The sequence below is a fragment of the Panicum virgatum genome, chromosome 1N (genome assembly GCF_016808335.1).
Source record: "Panicum virgatum strain AP13 chromosome 1N, P.virgatum_v5, whole genome shotgun sequence".
Lineage (NCBI taxonomy): Eukaryota > Viridiplantae > Streptophyta > Magnoliopsida > Poales > Poaceae > Panicum > Panicum virgatum.
In genome coordinates this window covers 48,902,641-48,929,767 of record NC_053145.1, presented here as the reverse complement: position 1 = coordinate 48,929,767, position 27,127 = coordinate 48,902,641, and the positions used below count along the sequence as shown (strand labels likewise).

At 42.9% G+C, this 27,127-nt stretch overlaps 3 protein-coding genes across 12 annotated transcripts; 1 reads left to right on the top strand and 2 right to left on the bottom strand.

Annotated features, from left to right (window-relative positions):
• Positions 1-1,042: 1,042 nt before the first annotated feature.
• LOC120656328 (telomere length regulation protein TEL2 homolog) lies at positions 1,043-7,466 on the bottom strand. Of its 3 annotated transcripts, none has more exons than XR_005667873.1 (14): positions 7,113-7,466; positions 6,982-7,010; positions 6,412-6,514; positions 6,128-6,299; positions 5,381-5,569; positions 4,987-5,147; positions 4,535-4,811; positions 3,685-3,899; positions 3,502-3,600; positions 2,905-3,407; positions 2,646-2,822; positions 2,065-2,539; positions 1,782-1,980; positions 1,043-1,429 (listed from the first exon to the last, which is right to left on the bottom strand). XR_005667873.1 is itself a non-coding variant. In XM_039934388.1 (13 exons), the coding sequence occupies exons 1-13, from the start codon at positions 7,306-7,308 to the stop codon at positions 1,283-1,285; spliced, it is 3,048 nt and encodes a 1,015-aa protein (XP_039790322.1). In that variant the 5' UTR covers positions 7,309-7,460; the 3' UTR covers positions 1,070-1,282. The 3 variants fall into 3 exon arrangements, 1 of the variants encoding a protein (XP_039790322.1); XR_005667872.1 differs by having other exon boundaries at positions 1,782-1,870; positions 1,945-1,980; positions 2,065-2,822; positions 7,113-7,465; XM_039934388.1 differs by having other exon boundaries at positions 1,070-1,429; positions 2,065-2,822; positions 7,113-7,460.
• Positions 7,467-7,659: 193 nt separating this feature from the next.
• Positions 7,660-15,599, bottom strand: LOC120656327 (GRIP and coiled-coil domain-containing protein 2-like). The gene is made up of 8 exons (XM_039934387.1): positions 15,316-15,599; positions 15,023-15,229; positions 11,755-14,919; positions 10,317-11,163; positions 9,547-10,202; positions 9,131-9,275; positions 8,976-9,054; positions 7,660-8,092 (listed from the first exon to the last, which is right to left on the bottom strand). Exons 1-8 carry the CDS (start codon positions 15,472-15,474, stop codon positions 7,990-7,992), a joined length of 5,361 nt encoding a protein of 1,786 aa, XP_039790321.1. The 5' UTR covers positions 15,475-15,599; the 3' UTR covers positions 7,660-7,989.
• A 1,828-nt stretch (positions 15,600-17,427) lies between these two features.
• On the top strand, positions 17,428-19,657 carry LOC120656326 (UDP-N-acetylglucosamine transferase subunit ALG14 homolog). 8 transcript variants are annotated; one of them, XM_039934378.1, is made up of 7 exons: positions 17,428-17,571; positions 17,702-17,867; positions 18,503-18,639; positions 18,738-18,884; positions 18,964-19,023; positions 19,103-19,202; positions 19,323-19,657. In XM_039934378.1, exons 2-7 carry the CDS (start codon positions 17,714-17,716, stop codon positions 19,457-19,459), a joined length of 735 nt encoding a protein of 244 aa, XP_039790312.1. In that variant the 5' UTR covers positions 17,428-17,571; positions 17,702-17,713; the 3' UTR covers positions 19,460-19,657. The 8 variants fall into 8 exon arrangements, with proteins under 8 accessions (XP_039790312.1, XP_039790314.1, XP_039790313.1 ...); XM_039934379.1 differs by having other exon boundaries at positions 17,436-17,572; positions 17,709-17,867; XM_039934386.1 differs by lacking the exon at positions 17,428-17,571 and adding an exon at positions 18,403-18,428 and having other exon boundaries at positions 17,732-17,867.
• The last annotated feature ends 7,470 nt before the right edge of the window (positions 19,658-27,127 follow it).

The following is a 27,127-nucleotide window of genomic DNA, read 5'->3' as shown; positions in this document are numbered from 1 at the left end:
AAGTGGTTTCAGACCATGTTTTGAGTTCAAAAACAAATCCAATAAATGATAGATATAGTTTTAAACTATAAATATATCTCCAAGCCTCTAAATTGTCATGAAAATATTTTGAAACTAATTAGAGCTCATGAAAATATTTCTATAAACTTATAAAATTGGATTTGACTCTAGAAGGGTGTGAGAATATATTTTCACCCGATATTTTTATGAGCTTCAATTATTTTTATTTAGGCTCCGTTGTATCTCAAGTATTTTTTTTGGAATTTTTGGAGAATTTTTGGGGCTTAGAGATATTTTTATGGTTTAAAAGCTATATCTATTATTTGTTGAATTTTTTTTTGAACTAAAAATATGGTTCGAAACCACTTTTAGTCATTGTATGGACCCGGGTTTCTGGTTTTCTAAGTTTAGGGACCGAGATGACACATCCTGGCAAGTTTAAGGATTCGGATTCCTAGTTTTATAAGTTTAGGGGCTGGAATGATACACACTGACAAAGTTTGAGGATCGGCCATATATTTTTACTCCTATAAGCTACTCCCTCCGGACACTTTGTGAGTTTGTATTTTGTATACCAAGAACAATTAATCCCAGCATCATTTTATCAATTAGCTGTGAAGACGTCATCAATTTGCATGCATGGATACAGTGAGCTTTGTGCTTGACCAAGTTCCAAGAACAATGGAGCCAATAGCTAGATCTACGCAACTGAACTTTAATTACCAAGCCTCATGCAAAATATTTTGGCTTCCGTGTAACTTGAATCGGTATTAAAATTTAAAATGCATCAGCATCTAGTACATCAACATCTTACATATCGGTCAAAATAAAAAATAAAATACGCCTTACAAAAGGATCCTGAGGACGTAGCTGATTTGCTATCTCTTCCAACTGACAAGTGTAGCTGATTTGCTATCATCTCTTCCAACTGACAAGTATGCTCACATCAGAACCAGAAATTTGCGCGACTCTAGTTGGCTCACAAGCTTATAAATGCATAAAGCACCCATCTCAGGAAGCATAACGAAAGCACAAGAAACAATTTACAATAAAAGGGACGAGTAGAGGATTGTAGGAATGCGAGCTTGTATTGAACAGCCCTACCTGGGGTATGCATGTAGTATATGGCACACAACACAGATGTGTGACTGGCTTACTGTTTTGGATCAAGAACAACAATGCAATAGCATTGCGTAGTTTGATCCACAAAAAAATGACAAGTTCCTGTCCATTGCCAGAATTTGCTATGTAATTTCTGTACAACAACAGGATACATCCCTCACTACTTCATCACGTTTCCAAACGGTATGATGATGCTATCAAGCTTAGTAGGTAGGCCTCTGCCGGTCTTGGAATGATCTGCAGATTCCAGAGTGCGCGATGTCTGAAGAGCCATCTCAGAATGGAGCCGCAGGCAGGTCATGGCCATCTACAGAGTCAAACATGAAAAGAACACAATTAGCAACAGCATTAATGGTAGCATATCCAACTTATATCACTAGTAAATTGGTTTCTATATACAGATTGCTCGATGTGTATTATTTTGGGATGATTGGTTATCAAGGTTACCGAAGTATACAAATTCTTTTCTGCAGACTAGAATGGAAGGCCATAGTGTTCGAATTCAACGCATCATGTTCTTGGGCTTTGTAGGGATAAAAAGGGGATTAACCCACCATTGATATATATACCAAGGAGCAGAGCCACATAAAAAAAATGTATAGATAAGATACAGATATAGGTGATATATAACTTAACCCAGTAATGATCACAGTACTTACTGATGTACATTCTGTATCAGGATCAGCTTCAGCAACTTGAAGAGCGAATGTGCGTATCCACTCTAAGCTAGTAGAAATGTCCTGGTTGCCTTCAATGAGAGATGATGCCACATATGATGGATGCAAAGATATCAATATGCAAGAGGCTGCAAACAGCACAGACCTTCTGACATATGCTTCAGCATGTTGCGAAACATCTCTGAAGAAAAAGAGTTCAAACCAAAATTAGAAAAAAAAACGCAAACAAGTTCCTCAATATGTAAATATTTCTTCTGGTCAATACCTTGATCTTATCATGTCAAGAAGAGCAGGAGCAAGAGCTGATGCTTCTGGATGCATGGCCACACACTTCATACAGACACCAAGCATGTATATCAATTTACCGAGGACAACAAAGTCCCGATTGAGCAAGTCGACACCGTGTGACCTTTTGTCATATCCTTGCATCACAGGGAGCATAAAAGCAGCGGCATACAAAGGAAATCTATTTTTAGACCACTCAAGCTGCAAGTCTTTCGCTTTTCCGAGACCCCATTTACGAGATTTCCCTGATTTAACCTGACCTGATCTAGATGGAACTTCTCTTTCATAGCGATGTGACCAACTTAAAAGTGTTCCTGGTTCGGAGACCTCTCTCCAAGGGCCTGCCCCAGAAGGTCCCCTATTACTTGGAACCAGCCAAGAGGGTGAGTTGTCAGTAATCAAGCTACCACGCCGCTGTTCTGTCTTCAGAATTTTAGTTTCTGCAAGCTCCTGTGCTGCCTCAGTCATAACATCAATAATCAAAATGCGCTGACTAATATCCACACTAGATGAATATAGTAATTTTGTCAGAACATCTAGTGATTCAAATGGGCACGTTACCAGCAAGGCAATCAATGCCTTCTCTCTTTTTTCTTCAGCAGAATCTTCCTCTCCTTCCATTGCCAAATCAGAACAGCGAACATGCACCAGCGCTCTAACAAGATCACCTGAGTTGTGGCGTAGTTCATCAGGTGATGCTCTCACAAGCTTTTCAGCAGAACTAAGAGCATTTTCAACCTTGGGCACAGAAAATAAAGAAAGATCAGGATTTTGCAATATTTTCTTTCAAAAGAATTGATAATATTAATTGGGGACTTACACCATCTGGATCATCAGGTTTTCTTAGTGCGGCTGCAAGATCACTCAGGTGGCTGAATTTCTTTTGCAAATCTGTGTCATCATCTGATAGATCATATGGCTCCAGGGATGAATCCCTAGATGCATCAATGTTCATGCTGTCCTCATCACATTCTTCCTCCTCAAATTTCCCATTCATAACAGTATCAGACATTTGATCACAATCTACTGATTTGATCTCTACAATTTTTGCTCTGACATCTGGAACATCAGATTTGATTGCTTTTGCCTTTTTCTCACCAGCATTTCTCTTGTTCTCACGTGATTTTGGCTTATTTTCAGAATCTACAGCATGTAACGGGGCTTTGATCTCCTTTGAAGAGAGAACCCCAAACTCCCAATCAACATTTTCACAACAATTGTCATCAAGGTACAGAGGATTTTTTGGATCAACAACTTTAGAAAATGTTAATGCAACTGCACTAGCCATCTTCCGTATTAACTCAATTGGGCTCTCCAACCTGCCTATAGTAACAAAATAACATTCAGCAAGGAATATTATGGTTATTCCCATCATATTCTGCTGAAGGACTAAGGTAATGTACAGGGGGGAACTCACAGCTTACTCCTTGAAGAATGGAATTTAATACATCTTTAGTTGTTTCTAATTCTTTTTTTGTAAGCTTTTCCAAACATAACCCAATTGCGGCAGTGATATCTGCATTTCTTAAGGAGAACAATGCAAAATAATAAGTTGCTTCAGAAAATGAAACTACTTAATTTTCAGAGGCTCAAAGGATACAAGCTTGTTGCTCCACTGAATGTGATTGAACAAACTCTTTTCTGGACCAAATGCTAACCAAACTTTGCAAAGTACCAAAGAAGTCGGGTGTCCTTTGCATCAGAGTTTCTGTTGTTGAATTTGGTGGGCATTCAAAGACAGCATAGTGAAGAATCCACCTCAGGCAGCACAAAGGAAATGTTTTCCAGAGCAAAAATTTGTCAACAAACATTGACCTGAAGTAATATGAGATAAATTACATGATGAAGGAAAAGGAAAAAACATAGAAATACTATGCAAATTGAGTAAATGCTAAAGTTTCCTAAGGCATGGAATTTGTACATTGAATGGTGATGTAGAGGTAGGATGTAATGAAAGTTATGCATGAAACATAGTCCTTCATAGTAATATGGATCTGAACAATAATTCACATTGAAATCCAGAAATTGAAAAGGCAATTATGTGACATAGGTACTGACATGAGAGACCCAAATACATAAACACTGATTTGAAAAATGATGATGTGATACTCAAAATGAAATCCCCCAATATTCATCACAAACTTCATCTCAGAGGGCAAGTCCACAAAGTTTCATAATACACAGTGAGTGGAAAGATGAATAGTTGCAGTGAGAATTTGCAGAGCAACGACCACAAAAAGAAAGAACAGATTGCCCTCTTAGTTGCCAAATTGTATATTGTGAACTAACTATTGGCTGAAGTCCAAAGAAGACTTTTGAAGTAACCTTCGCTTTACAGATCAATATAGCATACTACATGCCACATATGCAGGGAACTGGAAAAAAAATTGCTAAGCTACCACAAGATGCACTTCCGTGTTGCATAGAAAATCAGGCGGGTCATATCTCACCTCATAACAGTTAAACGCTTGAAGCTCTGATTAAAGAGGGTCCACAGAATCCAATAAGCCTCTTCATCACTTATATGTTGTGATGCAAGCTGACGCAACAATTCTTCTGTTAACCTTTCAATAGAATGTTGATCTCTCATTGCTTCAACCACATTGAACCAAAATTGAGACTGGGAAACATGCTGCATCATCTCAGGACTTATGGCCTTATGATCTGATGGCACACATCTGTGTAGGTGATTGCGGATCCTAGGAATCAATTCAGCAACTAAAATGCCTGAAATCCACAATACATTATCAGACATACAACAATGACTGATGCCTCGTGACAGTGGTAGCAAACAAATAGCAGAAAACTTAAAGTGTACAAGCTGCATGATAAAGAATCAAACATGCTCTAAGTCACAGAACAATCAAAACATCAAAGTGGGCTTTGAGGGATTAATCCTCACCAGTAGACCCACGACGACTAACACGAGATAGCACTTCACCCACAAAGAGGAATACAGAACTCAAGGCACAAAGTTCAGTAGCATCTTTGTCAGCAGCCAATTGAACAGTTGCTGCTTCTGCTCCAGCAAGAAGTTGGCTGACAACATTCTTGAAAAATGAACTTGGTTTTTGTTAATGATTTACAATTTCAAGAACAAGTGAGAAGGAAAATAAATATTTGAGTGTGGAGACAACAAACTGCAGAAATAAATGGCAAAAGAAATATCAACCCAATTCTTTAACTATGGTCTTTGACCTGGGCACAACATACCACAAAGAAGAAATTTAGCAAGAAGAATATCAGGTTAACTATCTAGTAAAGTATAAGATACTCCATATAGTGGAAAAGGATACGTTGATGCAAGTGCACCTGAAGCTCCCAATCTTGCTTTATCTGGAACAGATGCAAGTAGTTGTGCAACTCTTGAAACGAGCATTGTTTTATCTGGCTTGAGAACATCATTACCATGCTTACTACAACAAGTAAACTCCGCAAGGATTTGTGAAACCCCCTTATTATCAAGCAAGCATAGAATCAGTAGCCTGAAATGGTAAAACTCTTTAAGTAACAATCCTAAATTCAAATATCGTTATCAGCAGGGGCAAAGCTATGTTCACTTAACATGGTGCACGTGCACCAGAGTAAAACAAAAATTTACTTGGAACTGATCCAATTTTTGCCAGCTACAACAACAACAACAACAACATAGCCTTTTTTCCCAAGCAAGTTTTGCCAGCTAAAGTGTACTAATTTTCCTTCAAACATTATAGTGTGCACCAGGGTCATTTTTAATGTGGTTTCGCCCCTGGTTATCAGGTGAGAGCAAAAGAAAGATCTCACATGTAATTAAAGCTTCCAAGTTACAAGATAAGAAGCAATAATCACTAGTTAAAGATAAGATGAAAATGTGCCCCAGTTGCTTTTGCGATAACTAGAATGAACAACAATGCATATATAAACACCCAAAGGCTAAATGTTACAAAGGCATGCTAGTGAAGTTCATAAAGATGAACAGTGAAACAAGAGTTTTAGTGTAATGTCTCAGAGTTGAACAGATTGCAACTCTGATAAGCTGCAAGTGATCAATTTATGAATACCACCTTTCAAGGTTCAAGCAAAAAGCCCGATGGTCCTCCTTAGAATCTTCTTTTTCAGATAATGCTGGCACAAGAGCTTGAATCACTTCAGTTGGAGGTCCTTTGACAAAAAATGAATCATAAATTTCATTTCTTGCAGAAGCATGAACCTTCCGTAACCACTTCACAGCAACATCTGACAGACCAAAGTGGCGGAATGGATTAGAGTGCCAAAAATGCTTAAGAGTAACAAAGTGACAGCATGCTTAGTAAGAGCATACAGTGATAAGTTTGACGAGTACACTTACTGCCAAGCAATATTTTAGACATAGTAGGAAACGCTGGACCATGATAAAAGGCACACCTCCAAGACTCCCTTTCATCATCGCTGAGGTTTAGAGCTTCAATAATCTGAAAGAAAAATAAACACAATAAATCCTCCATGCTATACCATGGTTCTGAACTCCAATTTATCTTGTACGATAACCCCTTCCAGAATCACTCATGTAGTAAGGATACAAATGCTTATCAACCAAAAAGATTTTGTGGCACATTTAACCTAGTTCAATGCTAAGCTACTTCTTTCCAGAATACCATTTCTCTTATCTCAACTGCATTTTATTAATCTAACTATAAAACCAATGTTCTTATGTGATAATTCTAATAGTTGCAGATTTGATTTTGGCAAGCTATCCCATGCAACTGCAAGCCAAAACAGACTTCCTGGAAGCCCAGATCCCTTCCATCAATCAAACTTCATATTTGTCACACAATACAGAAAAATATCGTGAATATCTCAGAATTTCGCTCAAATGAATGAAATAAAAGCTTCAAACTTTAAGACTCACTCCGTTTCAAAAACAAACTATAAGACTCACCAGGGTCCTGAAGGGTTCCTCGACGGTACCTGCAGGCAAGATAGCGCAGGCGAACAACACGAGTTGAGACCACAGGTGGTACGAATGAGAGATTCGAGGATAGGTCAGTGGATTAGGGCTCGGGGCCTCACCGGCGACGGCGGCGGAGTCGACGGGGAAGAGGAGGGCAGCGACGGCGTGGAGCGCGCGGACCACCTCGCCGGCACTCGCCGCGGCGGCGATTGCGTCGGCTGCCTCCGCAACCTTGGCTAGCGCCAGGGCTTCGAGGCTTGTCTCTCCATCGCCGCCGGCCGGGGAGGGCGCGGAGCTGCCTCGCGTGCTCGCCATGCCCGTTCGAACAGACGAGAGTCTGCGGAACTGGTTCGAGAGGTTACAGGGTTTTTGTGCGAGGGTTTGTTTCCGGAAAATGATGACAGGGTTGTCCTTGGGCGCTCAAAAATGACTTCGCTCCGCTCCGCTCCTCGCTTCCAAGAACTCCCGCTCCGGACACTCCTGCTCCATATTTTCGGCTTGCCCTCGATGCCTAGTGTGTAATTCTATGATAAATATATTTAATATCCATTTTTTTTTATAGTTCGTTGGAACACCTACAGGTTTCAATTACCTTTTGTGAAAAGCAGTGTTGATGCCATGACAATTCATGCCTTATGCAGCTACAAAAACAATTTTACGAACCAATGCTCGAAGACTGCAAATGCTTTCGTTTCCAACGACGAAATTACGATGATGGGTATCAGCAGGGCACCGAGGCCACATGACCACATCTACTGCTACCACTTGTTCAGTATAACAAAGATTCAAAGAATGGAAATGTTATTTTCTGCACATTACATTTCCTGTGCGAAAATTCAACATATACTGCTCCAGCACAAATCTGAGCAGGAGGGAGAAAATGAAAAGAATGGATTTTGTACCACCTACCATGTATGGTATGAAAGAAAGAAGAAACTGCTAATACTATTTTACAGTTGTGCTATCAAGTGGGTTGGGTATTGATGAGTAGTAGTGTCACAAGATGCTGCCCAGCAACCATAGGTGCAACAAGAGCGAGTACACCATAAGCCCTAGCCTCGCTCGTGGCCGGTTCATCAAAATTTGGCTTCCCGAGACCCTACAGAAAGACTCAAGTTGATTAGACCAAAGTGCACTTCCGAACAGAAGTAAGATGCATTACTCTCATAGTAGCCAACCATCAACTAATCAATAGAATGGATACAACACAAGGTTTATCATCCATTTCAAGAAATAAATTTGACTTCTCATGTTCTATGAATTTAACTCTTCTTTCCACTGAGCCCGGTCATAAATTTAAAAATATAGAGTAAACTAATAGCCTGAGTAATTATGCAAGCTGATTTGATCCTGGTATTAAATATAAACCAAAAGTATTTGTTAATGTGTAAGAATTTTGTCTGCCTCTAAAACTCCATGATCAGGATTAAATTTGTTTTAGGAGAACGCACAAAGTGAGGAAACAAGATAGCCTAATTACTGGTCTGCACTGGATAAGCCCTCTTATCAGTGTCGGAAAGACAAGGCAGTATTTGTTAAGGCCAAAAGTTCTGTATGCACCTAATTGCTGATTTGGGCTTGATAAGCTCTCCTATCAATAGTTCAATACTGGAAAAGAAGGCAGTATTAAGGACTGTCCTTTGGTAACTTCTCCTTAGTATAACAAAAAAAATACTAAGGTTCTAAGGGATACCGAGGGTATAGCAGCTATAATTATTAGGGTGCAGGTAATCCTTTTTAAAGCTTAAGTTGTACATGCATTTCACAGAATAATTCATCATCGGAAAAATGGGTCACTTGTTTTCCATTTGGAAAAAAGTGCAATGTTCTGCAAAATCAGTTGAGATGGAGAGAGCTAAGCAGTGCAAGTTGCTGAACCACTACAGTTCAAGGGTACCAGTGAATGCTGAGCATAGCCCACCTCATTCTTAAGTTTCCAACACAAAAGGGCAGCGTTATTTGTAATAGTGCAATCAGCTTACCAGATAGCATCAACCCTATCAGCGATGTGCTTTCCCTGTGCTGGAATCAAGCCCGATGTATGCAGTGATTTTATACGCCCTTCAAAGACAAGAACAGTGCTATTAGTTACAATTAAAATGTAGCGGGGAAAAAACTCAAAAGTAGGCTACAATACCTTTGTCGTCTGAATCCTGTGCAGCAATTAGTCGTTCTGAATCTGAGCCAATATTAAGAACAAGATGATCTGATGATCCCTTCCGCATAGTTCTAGCATGTGCAGCAGTAGAGACAGATGAAATTGACGCCTTGCCCACTGGTCCCTGCAGAGTAGTTCAAAAGACAAAATTATAACCAGACATAAATATATCTGCCCAGATTTGTGCTAGTATGCAAAGAATAGTTCTGTGCAAAAAGATGACAGAATACTAGCATCAGAACACCATAACAACAAAGGCAAGGTTAATGATACTTGTGGGCAGTGAAATCACAACAAAAGAACAATATATTACTTCTAAACATTATGGATGCCTATTAGAAGATTAAATAGAAGGATAACTAACTACAAAGTCAGAAGCAGAAACAAATGCTTACCACATCTTCAATCTCAGACACATCTGAACCAATTGCTGAGGAAGATGCTTCAAATGATCTGTCTTTACTAGAATCTGGTTGCGCGAGTCGTGCATGGTACAAGTTCTCAAGCATCTTAACTTTTGTTGACAACTCATCAACTGCCTTTTCCCTGGACTGCAGCTTGGCTCCTAGCTCCTGTATTATAGATTTAGTATTCCCAGCTTCAGTACTTGAAGCAATTATTAGTTTTTCCAGCTTCGATAAGAGAGCTTGTGTGGTAGTAGGTTTGTTATCTTCTACCAGATCTTTCCCTCCGAGATATCCTAACCGCTGAATCATCCGGTCCATACTAACGGTTACCTCAAGGAGTTCACTGCTTTTGGACTCCAACTCCCTATTATTTAGATCACTATTTCTGCAGACCTCCCTCAGCTGTTCTATTTCACGAGTATATGATTCAACATTTAACTGTAAATATTCATTTTCATATCTTAAGGTCTCAACCTCACGTTGAAGTGCATTGAATTCATCAATGACAGCAAAGAGTTTGTCAATTGGACTAGGCAATGCTGCCTCTTCCCTCTGCAAATGTGACTCGTCTGACAGCAAGTTTAACTTATTTATCTTCTCAACAAGGGCTTCCATTTGATCTTTTGAAATTGCATCGTCGGTTCCTGGATTTTTGAAGAAAAATAGTTCAGCAAGATGGAAACTAGTAAATATAAGTTTGGAACCAAAAGAACATAAAGAATAAAAGAATATTCTATTATAATTTAGTACAATTTTACCTCTGTCGGTTGTAATTTGAGTATGCTCAAGTGATAGCAACTCTAACTCCCTTGCCTTCAATGTACCCTCCCTTTCCTGGTATTCCTGCATCTTTAGTTCCATTCTGTTGCATTCATCTTGTAATGTTTCAAGCTCTTTCTCCAGCATGCATGCCCTTTCTAATAACAACTGATGGTCATGTGCAGCAATTTCAGTAGCTGATTCAGCTTGTTTCAGCCTCACTTTGAACTCATCCAACGCAGTTATCACACAACCCTTAATAGCAGATAATTCTTCAGATTTGGATTTCAGTATTGTAATCGTTGACAGTAAAGCATCAGCCACCTTATTATAATCATCAGCATCCTCATCCATCAGATCAGATACAGTTATTTCTAGTTCAGATCTTGTGCTTGACCTGCCTGTAGCCAATTCTATTGCATATCCTAGATCAACCACATCATCAAAAACAATTTTAATCTTCTGGATGCAATAAATACATTTTGATGACATTGCTCTCAGCTCTTTTTGTAGAGAAAGCACTTCAGATTCTTGAGCTCTGTTATGAGCATCCTTGTTTCCCAATTCAATCTTTAAGGTGCTATGCTCCTCTAGAATATGAGCAAAGTTGTTGCTCGCCAGTTGCAGAGAACGAAGCACCAACATAATATTGCCATTCATGTAGGATGACAAATCTTTCAAAAAACTAGAAAAGTATTCAGCTTGGCTGTTCAACTGTTCAAAAATAGTAGAGAAGGACAAAGTATCATCAATATTCCCTTTTCTAGTTTCGCTGTTGACCAATCTTTCTGTAACAAAGCTATTGTAGTCTGGAAGAGAGAGAAGTGTTGAGAATTGTTCTGACTCCTGTACCATTTATGATCATGAAGAGGTCAAGTTAGCACAATCTTTTTTCTCGAATGCGACTGCATCATATATAGAATGAAAGGGGGGTAATCCTGATAATCATTGAATTGGCAAACCAAAGGGGAAGAAAAGAGAAAAACTAGAAGGGAGGAAGTGTACAATTGTATAAGGTCCACTCTTAATTGCATGCATAACATACAGGCAAAATAATATATCAAATGAAACTAGATGGTTATGTCAATAGTGGATTCCATTTGTTACCACTAGTTATCTACTTATCTTACTAACAAGATCAGACACAACATGTTGACAGTTCTTAATTAGATTACTCATTCACCTATCTTGTACCCTGGTGGAGCAATAGCACACACTATGGACAATGCTACAGAGTTGACAGGACTAGATGAGCAACTATGATGATTAAACAAAGCATGCAACTCGGTCCAATGGTAGTGAAACATTTCTGGAACTTCGAAGTACTCTGGATAGCTCTAGAAAGCCAGTAAGTTCAATACACCAATAAATTATCTCATTTCACTGGACAGAACAGAGAAGCCTAAACAAAATGCACAATCATAAGGGAAAAATTACCTCAGCAACTGCATCATTCTGAAAGCCCTTTGCAGAAAGCTGCTCATGCATACTTTTAACAATAAGGCCCATCTCTCTCAAGCTGCTAATTGTCTTTCCAAATTCTTCAGCCATCAGAGATAAGCAACTATCATCCATTACAAGCATGCTAAGCTTCTCGAGGTAACCATGATGTTCCGTTGAATGACTTTGTAAGTTTCCATGAGTTCTATCCAACTCCTCCAAACATTTGGCTAGCTTAGCATTAAGAGCATTGATTTCTGTTTCATGTTTTACTTCAGCTTCATTCTTTTCAGCATCAAGAATAGAAATATTTGATCCAGCCTGTGATAGTTCATCTTGCAGTAAATTAATGGTGGCATTGGCATCTTCAAGTTTGCTAACATTTATAGCCAGCTCCTCATTTGTTTTCTCCAATTCCTCCTCTACAGCAGCAGTATGCAAATGTACTTGACGTTTTTCTTCAGAAAGGGAAGAAATATGATCATTTACTTTTCTCAATTCATCTTCTAACACATTTATGGTGGAAAGGGCGTCAGAAAGCCTGCTAGCATGTAAGGTAATTTGCTCATTTGCTTTGTGTAGCTCATAATCCAAAGAACTCTTAGCAACTTGAGATTCCTGGATGTATTGGGCAATCTGGCCAATTTTTTCCATAGGCTCCTCAAAGGGCTGGTCAACAGGAAGAGCAAGGCTTGATATTGAATCAGCCAGAGTGCCCAAGGAAGCTCTGGCTTCTTCCAACATGCTTTCTAGTTTTCCCTTTTCATCATTAAGGGTAAGAATATCTAATTGCAGCTTTTCAAAATGTGCAGATTGCAAAGATACATGCTCAATATGCTCTCTGAGGTCTGTCATGGACAATTCTCTTGATTCTATCTCATGTCTTAGATTCTCAATATCAATGTTCTTTGCACCCAACTCTTGTTTTATCTTATCTGCTTCGGAAGTTTTCTCAATCAAAGCTTGGTTTAGATTTTCTGTTTCCATGCAACTCTCATCCAGAGCATGTTTAAGCCTTTCAATCTCAGAGTTTTTGCCATCTAAAACTTGCTTCAAGTTTTCTGCTATGGAGTTATTTTCATCAAAAGCATGTTTTAGCTTCTCTATCTCAGAGTTCTTTATGTCCAAAACTTCTTTCATATTCTCTGTTTCAGATTTATTTTCATTTAGAGCATATTTAAGCTTCTCTATCTCAGAGTTCTTCCCTTCCAGAACTTGTTTCAAATTCTCTATTTCAGAGCTCTTTTGATCGAGGACTTGCTTGAGTCCTTCACGCTCATGTACCAGACCCTTCCCCTTCTTTACAGCCATTGATAACTTCTCTCTAAGCAATGATGATCTCTCATCCACCCGTTCGAGCTCCTTCTGCAGTGAGTCCTTTTCATTTTTCAGAACATGAATTTCTTCCGCCATTCTATGCAGTTCACCAGTCCTCACAGATCTATCAATCATGTCTTCCTCAAGAATTATCTTACATAGTGATGATTCCTGATCTAGGGTATATATAAATGTTTGCAGCTTCTCAAAACTGTCAGTCTCGATAGGAAAGGATTTCGTTCTCTGTTGGATGTTGCTGAGGCTCTGCTGTACTAATTTGGCAGTATCCAGAGGTTCATTACCTTCCAATGTGACATCAGAAAATTCTGCAAATGCCTTTATCAGCTCCTTATTCTGTGATGAGGCAACAGACAATTTATCAATAGCATCATTATATAGGGACATCAATTCTGATTGTTCATTTACAAGCATGTCTTTTTCCTGTTTCTCTTCCAGTAGCACAATTGTCAAACGGTCAATTTCCTCATGCATCGAAACCAGCTTTGATTCATTTGCAGCCAGTCTAGCCAACATATCAGCAGATTCACTATGTAACCGGGCTACATCACCTCTGGCCTGGTTCAGCGAGCTGACAAGCCAACTGATCTGAGAATCAAGTTCACCAGTTAAGACCGAATGTGGAATGTCAACTGAGCTTAAGACGACTTTAACTTTGTGGTGCTCTGAGAAAATCATATCTGCAATTTTCTTCTGCTCAATTAACCATTCCAACCTGTCTGCCATCTCCAAGGAAAGCAGATCATCTGGAAATGTTGCCTCCGACATGATCTCTTCAATGTGTTGAAGAACCCCATCTTTTAGTGAAAGGGATGCCTGGAGAGAAGTAAAGGCACTGTTTGCTTCATTTAGTTGCTCGATGCTGGCCTTAGCAGCTTCCCAAGAACTATATGTTTCTCGAAGCTCATCCAAGCAATTCTCATGCTCAATTGTCTTTTCATCTAGAGAAACCCTTAGGTCCTCAACTCTGCCCTCAGCTGCTTGCAGGGCATCAGACTTCTTTTGCAACTCCGTCATGCAACTTTGAAGCTCAGCCGTCTTTTCAGCCAAGGCCTGCTTCAAGGAATCACGGTGCTGCACCAGTGACTTGCCCTTCGTAACAGCCATGCTGAGCTTCTCCTTGGTTGTTGATAACTTATGCTCCATCTGCTCAAACTCTGCCTTAGCTTTGCTTGCCTCAGCATTCGCTGCATCCCGAGCGGCTTTCACTTCCTCAAGTTCATCGGAAAGAGCCTTCTTCTCTTCAGCAAAAGTGTTCAGCTTCTGGAGGAAATCCACCTCATTTCTCTTGCTACTGACCAATTCCTCTGTAACAATACCTAAGATGGTAGCTAGGTCACCTTGCCCTGTGGCCAAAAAACCAGGCTTCACCTCTGTTATAACTTGCTCAAGCTGTTCAATACCCATTGAGATCTGCTTGTACTTCTCCACTAGAGACGAAGTCTTCCTTTCTAGAATAGAAATCCCATCCTGGTCAGCATCCTCAATGCTGGCATCATCTTGCCCAACCACAGCATCAATTGATGCAAGCATCCGCCCAACAGCTTGCTCAGACCCTTCCCTCCATGAACCCAGGTATACATCAGCAACCTCCCTTGACACCTCTGCCTCCGCAACCCTCATATGTAGGCTCTCAATCTCCTGCTCCCTGGCCCGTGCCACTGCATTAAGTTCAAGGACAAGCCTCGAGCAGTCGTCCAGCATCGAATGTAACGGCATCTCATCAGGGTCCTCCCCATGCAACGGAACTGAAGCTTCCTGCCCAACCATCTCCTGTAGCATCCTCCGGAGTGCCACAGCCTCCCGGGCAAACGCCTCCTTCTCTTCCTGAACCAAAACAATTGTGTGTCACATCACATGCTAGAGCTTGCCCGGCGCTAAATCACGCAAGGACAATCCAATCCGTTGCGGAGGCAAGAGGAAGCAGCACCTGGTACTTGCGGAGCTCGGCGCCAGCGCTGGACACCTCAGGGAAGTCGATGACGGCCATGGATTCGTCCAGCGCGCGCGCGGAGCGGGAGCCCGAGGCGGCGAGGTCGTCGGGTGCGTCCTCGAAGGTCTCTCCGCTGGTGGCGTCTTCGGCCGGCATGTTCACGAGGACGCCGCCGTCCGGGTCCGCCCCGGGGCTCCGCGCTTCCTGCAGAGCGAGAGGAGCTCCTCTAAGAAGCCGTTGGTCCCGAGCCCGGGCCCATGCATCGGAACGGAGTCGGCTTCGCGCCATACCTGCGCGGGAAGCTCGACGAGGACGCCGTCGCTGCTGCCGCTTTCGTCGGAGTGGGCCTGGCCGCGCTGCGGCGAGGAGCGGCGGCGGGCGGAGGGGGAGGAGGGCGAGGAGGAGGAGGAGGACTTGGGGGAGGAGTCGGAGTCGGAGTGGTCGCCCATGGCGGCGGCGGCGCTAGAGATCTGGGCCGGTGGGGGGATCCGATCAAGCCATCGGCGTTCGGCGGCGCGGGGGAAGTGCAGGGGGTATCCGGTGGAATGTCTGGTTCGGTGGAGACGATGGCGCGTGGGCCAGTCCCCGGGTGCGTGGAGCCGAGCTGCAGCAGAGGCCACGGCTGCCGCAGAGGATCGGGGCGGACACGTGGGGCCCGGTTGGCAGTGGGTGAGCTGGCGGTGGTGATTTGTCGATGTTGGTGCTGGTTGACTGGCTATTGCCAGCGGTGCGGCGGCCGAGGTCCCACCTGCCAGTGCTCGAGGACGTGGACCCTGCGGGGGATCCACTGCGCAGTCCAAAGTCCATCAGTGTCCTGTGTGGCTGTGTCTTTGTTCGTTGACCGCGAGACACTCGGCGGTCAGGGACAGGGAGGGAGGTCACGGTGCCACCTTTATTTGAGAGGGAAATGGGCCCACCTCTCAGTGGGAGGCTCGTGGGTCGTGTCGTCTTCGAGGTGCGTCGCGCGCGGAGCCCAACCACCGAACGAGAGCAGTCACGAGTCACGACCACCGAACGAGAGCAGTCACGAGTCACGACCAGGGTTTTTTTACCGATCGGTGGACAAAACCGCCGCGCGCACTAGTGCCTCTAAACCGGACCGGTTTGACCGGTTACAGAAAAAACCGGTCAAATTCAAAATCCAAACCAAAAACTCATGTTCAACCGGTTTCTATCGGCTAGCCGGGCAGTTTGACCGGTTTACCGGTCCAGTTTGACCGGTAACCGGTCGGTTTGAGTGGTAACCGGCCAAATTCAAATTTTTTTGATTTAAATTCAAATGCGCGCAAAGTATACTAAATAAATGTTTGTATAACATGTTTTAGCTTAAATGAACCCTCCAATTCTTTTTTTACTATTTTTACATTGTATTTGTATACTTTTGTATGCACGTTTTTTTGTTTAACTTTAAATGCTCGCAAAGTATACTAAATGAACGAATATTTGAAAAATTTTGACACCATTAGATTCGTCGCAACTTGAAGTATTTTTAGGATTTTTTTAAGAATTTTCATTTTTTTTAAATTCAAATTTGAATTTTGAATTTGGGCCGGTTTGAAACCGGTCGGAACCAGATCCGGTCCGGACCGGTTTGACCGGTAACCGCGATTTCTGGACCGGTTCCGGCCGGTAAATTTAACCCTAGTCACGACTCGGACTCACACACGAGAAAGAGGTCACAGGAGGAGCGACAGCAGATGGGTGCACTTAGAGCAACTCCAGCAGAGCTTTTATTTGAGTGACTGAACTCATATTTTAGTCATTTTGCTCAAAATTCCATCTCCAGCAGGGTTTTCTATTTGGGTGATTAAAATGAGGGGTGACTAAATTTCCTCTCCCACCCCTTCAATTTGGTCACTCTCTACTTAGGCTACCAAAAGTAGAGCCCACCATTTTTTAGTCTATTTAATCGGTGCTGCTGGAGTAGAGACTATATTTTGAGTGACTAAACTTGAAAAGTGAGTGACTAAAATGAGTTTTAGTCATTCCACTGGAGTTGCTCTTAAGCACTTTCATGTTTAGTTTGTGAATTTTTTCCTTTATTTTTTGTTTTTTTAGAATCACACAGTACAACGAAGACACCCATAATATGCAAGCACACTCACACCCTATAAACACATGTACGCAAACTCTACTCCTATGAACTCTTTCGAAGGACTAAGTACCGATAGATCTGAATATTTCTGAAGTCACCACTGACGTCTCGTCGTCGTGGGGAGGAACATCTTTTTTGTTAGGCTCAGATCAGAAAAAATATCATCAAACGGATGGGGAAAAATGGCATGCAAGCCCAGTTCAGCCTAGCAAAGCCCAACACTACAAGCCCCATGCCGCCACGCCACCTCCAGCCCAAACCCTCATTCTAAACTGGGCCGAAAAAAAGGCGCTCAGCTCGAGACAGGCTTTACGTTTACGCTGCCACTCAAAACGGCCCGCACGGCGGTACGGGGTGGCTCTGCCTGTGCTTGTTGAGTTCATCCTCCGCCGGCGACGAGCCGACGACCGGTCGAGTGGCGCCGCCCTTCGCCGGCGACGAGTATCCACCAGGTAGGGCCACCTCTCTTCCCTTCCCTTCTGCTTTGCCAAATCAAACACCCAAACCCTAACGCGAACTATTTCGGGTCGGATCGGGCCCAGTTGCAACTATACATGCCTACTGACTCCCTCCTCTCTGTCGGTTCAGAGGAGATGGGGCTCGATGCCCTGGCGACCGCGTGCTGCGTCCTTCCGGTACTCCTCTCGCTGCTCGCCGGCCGCTTCGCATACGTGCTTTGGCGCAGCGGCCAGCCGTCGTCCAAGTCTCCCACCGCCGGGTTGCGGTGTCTCATCGTCTTCGGATCTGGTGAGTACGCCTTGCCTGTCGGATGCCAATGGCCAGTTAACACGTAGTATGGTTGTTCTGGTGTATCAAACAGCACCAAAAGCGCATACCATGAGCTCCACGAAATGGTGATACTGAATTACTGTAGGTAGCTGCAAGACCATTCGGGAATTGCTTCATCACTGACTTTAATCACGATTGACAGTCAGGTTCATGATTTTATGGCAAAATCTCAGTCAACAACAGTAATAACACCACCATGACATTTGTAAGGAAACAGTATTGCTTTCTTACACTAATGCCCTTATTGCCAAGACTGAGGGTGGTATATTTGCCTTACAATAACCAGATATCTGGATGTTGTCGGGTTTGGTATTTTAAGGCACATTTATATCTCTTAAAAATAACCAGATGCATATTTGATCTTCTCTTTTTCTCCCTTTTGCTTTTATAAACTCTGTCCCATTTTCTTCTAGCACGTCACAGTGTATAATTGCATATGCTCCGTTGTGGATGCTACAATAACATGTCACTAAAATTGTTTCCATTTTACCAGACTGTAGGATCTTGGAAGAACATTAGGTAGCTACTCCGAGTAAGCCATAAAATAACACAGCACGATGGATTATCTATTAATTTGTGAAGTTGGTTCTTAGGAGGGCATACCGCAGAAATGATGAATATTGTAACAGCACTTCAGAAGGATAGGTTCACTCCAAGGTACTATGTGGCTGCTCTTACTGACAATATGAGTCTTCAAAAGGCTCAGGTCTATGAGCAGTCACTGATTCAGGTGGAGATCAATTACCATTCTGTGATGAACTAGATATGGTAGAAGTTTCTTACCTAATTACATTCTGGAATATGATTGTAGTTTAATTCCTTTTTCAGAGTGAAGAGAAGACCATCAAGAATGCCCACTTCATGCAGATATATCGTAGTCGTGAAGTAGGCCAAACTTACATTACCTCCATCGCAACAACATTGCTAGCTACAATGCATGCTATGTGGCTAGTAATAAGCATCAGACCACAAGTGGTGTGTACCATGTTTAAATTTGTTATTGCCCATCGTGCAGCATGAGCTCAAAGGTACTAACAATCTGTTACTCCTGTAGATATTCTGCAATGGTCCAGGCACATGCTTCCCACTCTGTGTGTGCGCTTTCGCTCTGAAGGTAAGCCCTCAGACCCTTGCTTCTATCCTCGCTTACTTGATACAGTATAATACCTCTGCCTTTCTCTTTGTTATTATAGAACAGGACCTGGGCTGACATCAACCTAGTGACCATTGCTAATTTGTTCATCCATAATCTCAAGTTGATGCCAGACCTGGATGCCATATGTCTTTCTACAGGTGCTTGGTTTGGGATGGTCCTCCATTTTCTATATTGAAAGCATTGCAAGAGTGAAGAAGCTTTCATTGAGTGGTTTACTGCTGTACAAGCTACGGATAGCTGATCAGTTCTTTGTGCAGTGGCTCCAGCTGCAACAAAGTTACCCTCGAGCATACTACGCTGGCCGTTTGATGTGAAGACTCATCCACATCCGATGTTGGGATACCATGTTTACCAAGTCAAAATTATGAACACACTGACAATTTTTGTACACTAAGACGAATACAATTGTGGTTGCCTTCAAAGAAAGGCACTATAGACACTACTACCATACATGGGGCATGGAAATGTAAAGTTACCTAAAGATAATCTTTCTGGATGAAAAAGAATCAAAGTGGGCTAATTGAGGTTAGTGTAGAGTGTAAAACTCATTTTGCATGTTCCAGGAGAATGATTTATCTGTTCTTATTCACTCTATTCGCTTGGCTTTGTCAACCAATCAGCCAGCTGTGTTTTTCTCTCACACTAAATCAGCACCAGCCACTAGCCAAGTCAGCAGTATTTTTCTCTCATAACAAATCAATACCAGCCACAGCCAAGCAAATAGAATTATTGTGTCTGGCATCCGCGTTTGGCTGGTGATTGTTTCTGGCACAACTTATGATTTAGCATTTTTTGATGTGTTCCTTCGCGGAGTGTTACTCTTTTTGTGACTGTTACTTTTTTTTACCACCGTTTTTTGGGGAATACATTCCAAACCAAACAAGAGCAGACCAATTTGGATCAGGGTTAACCAAACCGGCGGGAACCGGTCCGGTTTGACCTGTTACCGGTCAAACCGGTCCGGCCCGGTTTCGGTTTGGGCCGGTACCAAACCAGCCCAAATTCAAAATTCAAATTCAAAAAAATGAAAAATTCTCAAAAAATTCCTAAAAATACTTCAAGGTGCGACGAATCTAATGGTGTCAAATTTTCTCGAAAATTCGTCCATTTAGTATAGTTTGGGGGCATATGAAGTTAAATCAAAAAAAAAAGAAAAAAATGGACCGGTCCATTAAGACCCACCACGTATGGCGACCGGTAAACCGGTCAAATCGTCCGATAAACCGGTCAAACCGGGAAATTACTTTTAAACCGTCCGATTTTTTGGTTAAAACACCGGTAACCGGTCAGACCGGACCGGTAAATCGGTCGGAACCGGTTACACATGTGCTTTTGAATTTGGATTTGAATTCAACCGGTTTTCACCGGTTTTCGGTCAAATCGGTATAGTAAACCGTTACCGGAGGGCGGCGGTTTGACCGGACCGGGTGGTTTTGTAAATCCTGATTCGGATCCAGCTTAATGTGTTCCTTCGCGGACTGTTACTTTTTTTTGTGACTGTTACTTTTTTACCACCGTTTCTTTTTTTTGGAATACAATCCAAACCAAACAAGAGCAGACCAATTCGGATCCAGCCCGCCACCAAGAGCTCTGATCCAGCATCACTGTCTCACCTCACACTCACACTTGCAAGAGTAACACCGTGGCTCCGCGCATCGCCCACGCGTCCCAAGGGCTCGAGCATCACTCACTGGCAAGCGGGTCCGCACCCCGGTCAAAGGGAACGACCCGGCTCTTCTGCTTCCTCGGGAATCGGAACGGAAAACCCAGCCTTCTCGAGTCCACCTCCGCTGGCGCAGCCGCACCCCCGCAGCACTAGGCGATCCGGCCGGCTGGTGATATCCGTTTCGCCACGTCCCGGACGACCGGGTTGTTATGGGCGGACTGTTCTTCGTGTCCTATCTCCTATGCCTTCTTGATCACCTGCACAGGTATTGTTCATCTTTACCCTGGACTGGACTCTGAGTTAGGGTTTAGTGTTCTTGATAAGTGTCGGGTTTTTGTTTGAAAAGTGTGGCGTAATAAAACGAGAAATTTTAGAATTTAACACTCAATTCGCGCGCCTAACTGAATTTGACACCCAATTCGCAAGCCTTTCAGAATTTGACACCGTGACCGCGAATTCTTTCGATTTAGGTGTTTCTAATCTTTTTTCTCATATTTCTCTCTTTTATATTTTCTTTTCAATCTCCAAACCAGATGAAAAGACCAAATTGCCCCTGCCTTATCCTCAACGGAATGGCTCCTCCCCGTTTTGTTCATTACGAGCTCTCCCCGGCTATGGATGAGCTCCTGCTGCGCCACGCCGGCCTCTCGCGGCTTTCACCATATCGACGCGGTGGACGCCACCAGCAGCGCGCTCGAGGCGCGGGCTGGCCGGCTCGAGGTGCGCTCCGGGGCCGGTAGCTGAACTTCGGCGCTTCGTCGTCGGCATGCGGCGGCGGTGTCCACGGCAGTGCCATGCCACCGTGTCCTCCCTACAGTGGAGGCAACGACAACATCCTCTTCGCGGGTCATCGTCGGGGGCGGGCGGCGCTGGCCGTGGGCCCAACAATTCTTCGTCTGGCTCACCGGGCCGCCGTGGGGGTCGTGGTGGGTGTGCAGCGAGGAGTGCCGGCCCTCCGCAAGCACCCGGCGGCGACTACATCGACGCTTATGAAGAAGGGGCATGGGACGAGGCGGTGGAGGACTTAGGCAGCTCCGACGGCCCTTCGGTGAGCAATGGCTCTCGAGCAAATTGGTTTGATATGAATAATGGTTATTTGTTAGGCTTGTGCTTAGAGCAAGAGCAAGACACTATAATGGTGGTCAAATGACTGTTGAAGGGTACCAAGCTATAGCCTATGGATATTATGCCTACCATACTTAAAGCATGTACACCTTCTGCTGCTACTTGTAAAGAACACGCGTCTAGGGAGAAAACCAGATGGAAGCGTTGATGTTGATTCTGAGGATTGGAAGCCACACCTAGAGGTAAATTTCTCTCATGTTATAGTGCTCTCATTCCTATTTGATTCAAATTTTCTTATGTGGTTGTGGATTCCTGCTGGGCAAACCATACCAAAAGAGGGTGCTGAGGGGTCCTCTAGCAAACTTGTAGCAACTTGAAGAAATATTTCATGATAATACTTTGGATGGAAGCACTGCCTTTATCCCTATGGATGACTATGGTGAGGACCAGTAAGGTGCTGAAGATGCATGGGCGGAAGAAGCAAATGAGGACAATGTACCAACACCTAGAAGTACAAGTAGCCAAAAGAGCAAGAGGTCTCTTAGCAGTCTTACCAGGCACCTGTGACAGTCCAGTGAAGAAGAGTAAAAGCCCAATGGTTCGGTATGTCAAGGACATATCCATTAACTTCAAGGAGGCCGTGCAAGTGAACAATATGGAAATGAAGAAATGTGCTGGTCAGAAGGAGGTTGTTTCAGCAAAGAGGTCTCAGCAGCTGGCTTTTGAGTGTGGCATTGAGCAATCCAGTGATGCTGTGTTTCCAATGGCCAAGATGTTCCAGGATCCCTTCCAAAGGGAATTCTTTTATGGCCTACCAATTCCTGAGCTTAGATTCAATTGCTTCAAGAAATGGTGCAAGGAACAAAATTTGGTGTAGTTGGCTACTATTATCTATGTGGTGTGCTGAACCTATTATCTTTGTGATGTGTTGAACCTATTATTTTTGTGATGTGTTGAACCTATTATCTTTGTGCTGGTGTGTTGAACCTATTATCTATGTTATGGGATGAATATTATTGTCATTTGCGGTAGCTATCATCATTTATTTGTGTGCTGATAATTTTATTGTCATTTCCACACTGTTACAACTTCTGACAGTTTGCTACATTTGTTGAAGCAGGATAACGAAACATCATCAAGTGAGGATGAAATTATGTCCATGTGCCGCAAGAATTTGAAGATGGCCCATAATTTAGTTGCGCAAACGATCCATATCTTGGGTATGTACTCCGATAACTACTTTGTCAAACTACCTAGAAGGGTGGCTAGAGAATCAGGTTTGGAATGGGTTCAGAGGACTTTATCACTACCACAAAATTTTTTCTAGGGCGGTTAAAAACTATTAATAGAGGCGGTCAACACCAACCTCCTCTGATCTAACGTTAGTGTAAATAAAGCATTAACTGAGTCGGTTATTCTGACCACCTCAGTTAATAGAATTAAAAAAACAAAAAATAGGGCAAGCCCGCTAAACCCATCTAGAGCCTGCCAAGCCCATCTGGAGCCCGCTGCCCATCCGACCACCGCGCCGGTGTTAGTATTTCGTAACGTCTACTTCAGAAACATGGTAGTTCAGTCTGGTTTCAGTAAAGGCTTTAGAAATGCCCGGCATCGGCGCCAACAAATGCCTCGACATTTCATATAGCAATTATTGATAACCAAACTAATGAACCATAAATCATTCCGCAAGCGGACGAAATAACCGGTGCAGCATTTACCCATTGAGTATACCGGGGTGTCATTTATAATTCCGCATGGAAGGCGGCGACTAAGTTGTGTAGATAGGCAATATGAACTTATCTCAATGGAATATTTAAATACATAAACACGGATAAGATAAATATGGATAGAGGTAGTGTGGAAGACAAGCAACTCTTATTTCTAACAAAAGGGTAGAAGAAGGCAGGGAGATAGGCAGAAGTTAGTTAGTCAAGATCTATCTAATATTCTTTTAGTTAACTATACCATTTCCTAGCACTTTATACTTTACACTTAATGTGATTAGTCTCTATCTAGTTATTTCTAATATAAGGGAGCACTGTGGCAAATGGTTGACAGATATGACTGTCAAGCCATCACAGACATCTATACCCTCCTACATCCCTAACAGAACGCGGAGGATTATGATGGCACTAAATAGGACTGTCACCACCTGCATGCTACCTCTACGAACCGTGGAAAATGGTGACATCCAGCAACACTTAACTAACCCAGACACCATGTCTACACTAGTAAGTGATACTCTAGTATCCCGCACGGAGCTTCCACCCTTCGTATGGACATACATCATACTAGAGCAAACATATAAATATTGGAGCATGTAAAAGTTAACTAGAACTAAGTTTCTAACCAGGCAAAGCATATAGTAATAAAATAAACTAAACATGAAATCTATGTCTGACACCGCATGGCATAAATCATGCAAATATAAATATCTATAAGATAAGTCAAGTATACACGACCGAACATTACAAAAGAGATCTAGTAGCGAACCCATACCTATTCCCTGAAGAATGTCCGGTGATCCGACAACTACTTCATCTAAGCTACACTAGCCTTAGAACTACTCAAGAGAGAAAGTGAGAAGAGTGCTTCTTGTGCTTCTACCCATTCTTACCCGCCTCTCATATTTATAGGAAGAGCTCAAGGGGGTCTCACGACCTGGTTACTTGATGCGTGGAACCTCAAATCGACTTAAGGAAGGCAGTATGAAGCTTCCGCTGAAGGCTGGAGGTCGGTGGAGATGGGGCCCACTCGGCCGACCATGGTGGTCGGCCGACTGGCAGGTAGGCCCAACCACCTCCAGTCTTCTCTGATTGCTTCTCACGTGTCCTCTTGTCCCTTTTTCATGTGCCCGAGGTTCTGGTAAGTTAGTTTGACACTGCATGTGGGCCCTTTGATCCATGTGAGCCTGAATATTGTACTCTGATTGGTCGGTAATTTTTTCCATGGATCATGAGGCCCTTATAACCTCCACCTTAGTCTTTTTTCCATTTTTTACATAATTTCTAGGGGCATAGTGAATTTCTACTTTATTTGCGGTAAAAATGCATATGAAATATTTAAATTCTAAAGATTTTCTGATCAAATTGACGCTTGAAATTGATCGTTAGTAAGCGTCAACAGCCAGCCACCGGCCGCCGGCCACCGCTGACGCCGCTCGCCGCACACCGCTGACGCCGCGCTGCCTTGGCCGCCACCCGCCACACGAGACCGACCCTCCCAGGCGTGGCCGCCACCGGCGGTCCGCCGGATCTAAATAGTCCCGCCGTCGTGCGCTGCCTTCACCGCCGCCCTCCGCGCGAGGCCTCCCCGCCCAAGCTTGACCGCCGCCGCCGCGCGCTGCCTTCGCCGGCCATGGAGGTGCGCCGTAGAGGGAGGTGCACCGGCCATGGAGAGGAGAGGGAGGGAGGAAGGTGCGCCGGCCATAGAGAGGGAGAGGGAGGGAGGGAAGGAGGGAGGGAGGTGAACACAAGGAGGAGGCGCATCTGAGCCCGAGAGGAGGGGGAGACAAATAGATTGAGGAAGAGAGAGATTGGAATTAGGGTTTGGCTCGGGTATATGGGCTGTATTGGGCTCGGCCCATTAACTGAAGCGGTTTTCTATAATGTGTCCGTCTTTGAAAATCAGCCCATTAATAGAGGCGGTTACGTTTAAGGTGACCGCCTATGTTAATCGATTTTGCGAGGCAGTTTCTGTAACCGCCTCAGTTAATAGGAAATGACCGCCTCTGATGTAGTTATTTTTTGTGCCCGTCTCAGAGCTCTTAAAAAAGATCGTTGTTAATCAGTTTTTGTAGTAGTGTATCCAGAGATAACTCTTGCTACAATATGTTTAGGATTGAGATAACTGTTTTGTTAGGTCTTTGGAGACAATAACCCGGATATTTGACAGTGTTTTGACTTGTATTCTTAGGTTAGTAGCTGACATAATAAACCAATGGATCTAGAATTTTCAGAGGTGCATCCTAACTTGGAACATCTAGATTTTTGACCACACTTCAACGGCTGCATAGGAGCAATACATGGTACACATGTAAAGGTTGTGGTTCCAAAGAGTAAGACGATTCAATACTTGAACATGCACAATGAAACCTCACAGAATGTGCTTGCTATTTGTGATTTCGACATGAGATTTAACTTTGTGTTGTCTGGATGGGTACATGATTTGAGAGTGTTCAAAGATGCAATGACCACTCATGTTCATAAATTTTCACATACACCACTAGGTAAACTACTGCAACTATCGTACAAATATTTCTATCATTTTCACTTGTACTTCTATGTCTCATTGTGTACTTGTCTATGTAGGGAAGTATTATGTGGTTGATGCGGGATACCCAAACCGCCCGGACTATCTTTCACCATACAGATGTACCAGGTACCATGTGGAGCGATGGCAAAACGCCTCCCCCCCTCCCCGCCACAAGGTATGAAAGAAACCTTTAATCATGCATATTCCCAAGTTAGGAATGTCATAGATGTCTCTTTTGGAATTCTGAAGATGAAATGGAGGATGTTATTGAATATGCATAGTTTTCCATAATATAAGCAAACTAGAATAATTGTTGCTTGCATGGCTCTTCATATTTCATTAGAGAGAGCATAACTGCTGATACTGAATTTGCTATGTGTGATGCAAATGCAAATTATAATTCAATGTTGTCGTCTTCTGAATCCGCATGGCTAGAAGATGAACCTCTAGTTGAAGATAGCACGATGAGTTGGCACATGCTTTATTTTATGGGTGTAAAATTTTTGTATGCGTTTGTGAGACATCTCATATGTATGGACAAATTTATGTGTATAGACAATTTTTTTCGTGTATGGATATCTTGTATTTTTGTGTTTGAATAATATATGCACATGCTTGAAGAATAATGCGCATGTTATGCCATCGGGCGCCTGCTGCACACGAACCAACTCCTTGTTTGGTCCCAGCGCTATCTAGCGCTACAAAGGTAATCTCGCATGCATGGTGTGCTAAATGAAGTCTATTTGTAAAAAATTTTTAGAGATGGATGTAATTTTTCACGACAAATCTAATGACTATAATTAATTGATAATTTGCTACATTAATGCTACAGTAACCATCCTCTAATCGCGCGGTCAAAGGCCTCATTAGATTCTTCAGGGTCACTAGCGCAGGGGTTCTGAAGTTGGTTTTGTAAACCGGCTTTATTTGACGTCGTAATTAACGGTCAAAATGTCACTATTCACTAGCACGCTATAAACCAAACGGGGCCAGCCTGCCTAATTTATTTTCTACACCAACAATAGTTAATAGATTAATTTTATCTTATATCGTGCGAATGTAGGGTAAAAATGTCTC

Coding starts and splice junctions, on each gene's coding strand:
- LOC120656326 (XM_039934378.1), top strand. CDS start 17,714: ATGGGGCTCGATGCCCTGGCGACCGCGTGCTGCGTCCTTCCGGTACTC. Junction 17,868..18,502: donor TCTCATCGTCTTCGGATCTG/GTGAGTACGCCT, acceptor GTTGGTTCTTAG/GAGGGCATACCGCAGAAATG. Junction 18,885..18,963: donor TAAGCATCAGACCACAAGTG/GTGTGTACCATG, acceptor TTACTCCTGTAG/ATATTCTGCAATGGTCCAGG.
- LOC120656327 (XM_039934387.1), bottom strand. CDS start 15,474: ATGGGCGACCACTCCGACTCCGACTCCTCCCCCAAGTCCTCCTCCTCC. Junction 11,164..11,754: donor AGAATGATGCAGTTGCTGAG/GTAATTTTTCCC, acceptor TAAATGGTACAG/GAGTCAGAACAATTCTCAAC. Junction 10,203..10,316: donor TCAAATTACAACCGACAGAG/GTAAAATTGTAC, acceptor TCAAAAATCCAG/GAACCGACGATGCAATTTCA.
- LOC120656328 (XM_039934388.1), bottom strand. CDS start 7,308: ATGGCGAGCACGCGAGGCAGCTCCGCGCCCTCCCCGGCCGGCGGCGAT. Junction 7,011..7,112: donor CGACTCCGCCGCCGTCGCCG/GTGAGGCCCCGA, acceptor TCTTGCCTGCAG/GTACCGTCGAGGAACCCTTC. Junction 2,823..2,904: donor AACCTGATGATCCAGATGGT/GTAAGTCCCCAA, acceptor TCTGTGCCCAAG/GTTGAAAATGCTCTTAGTTC.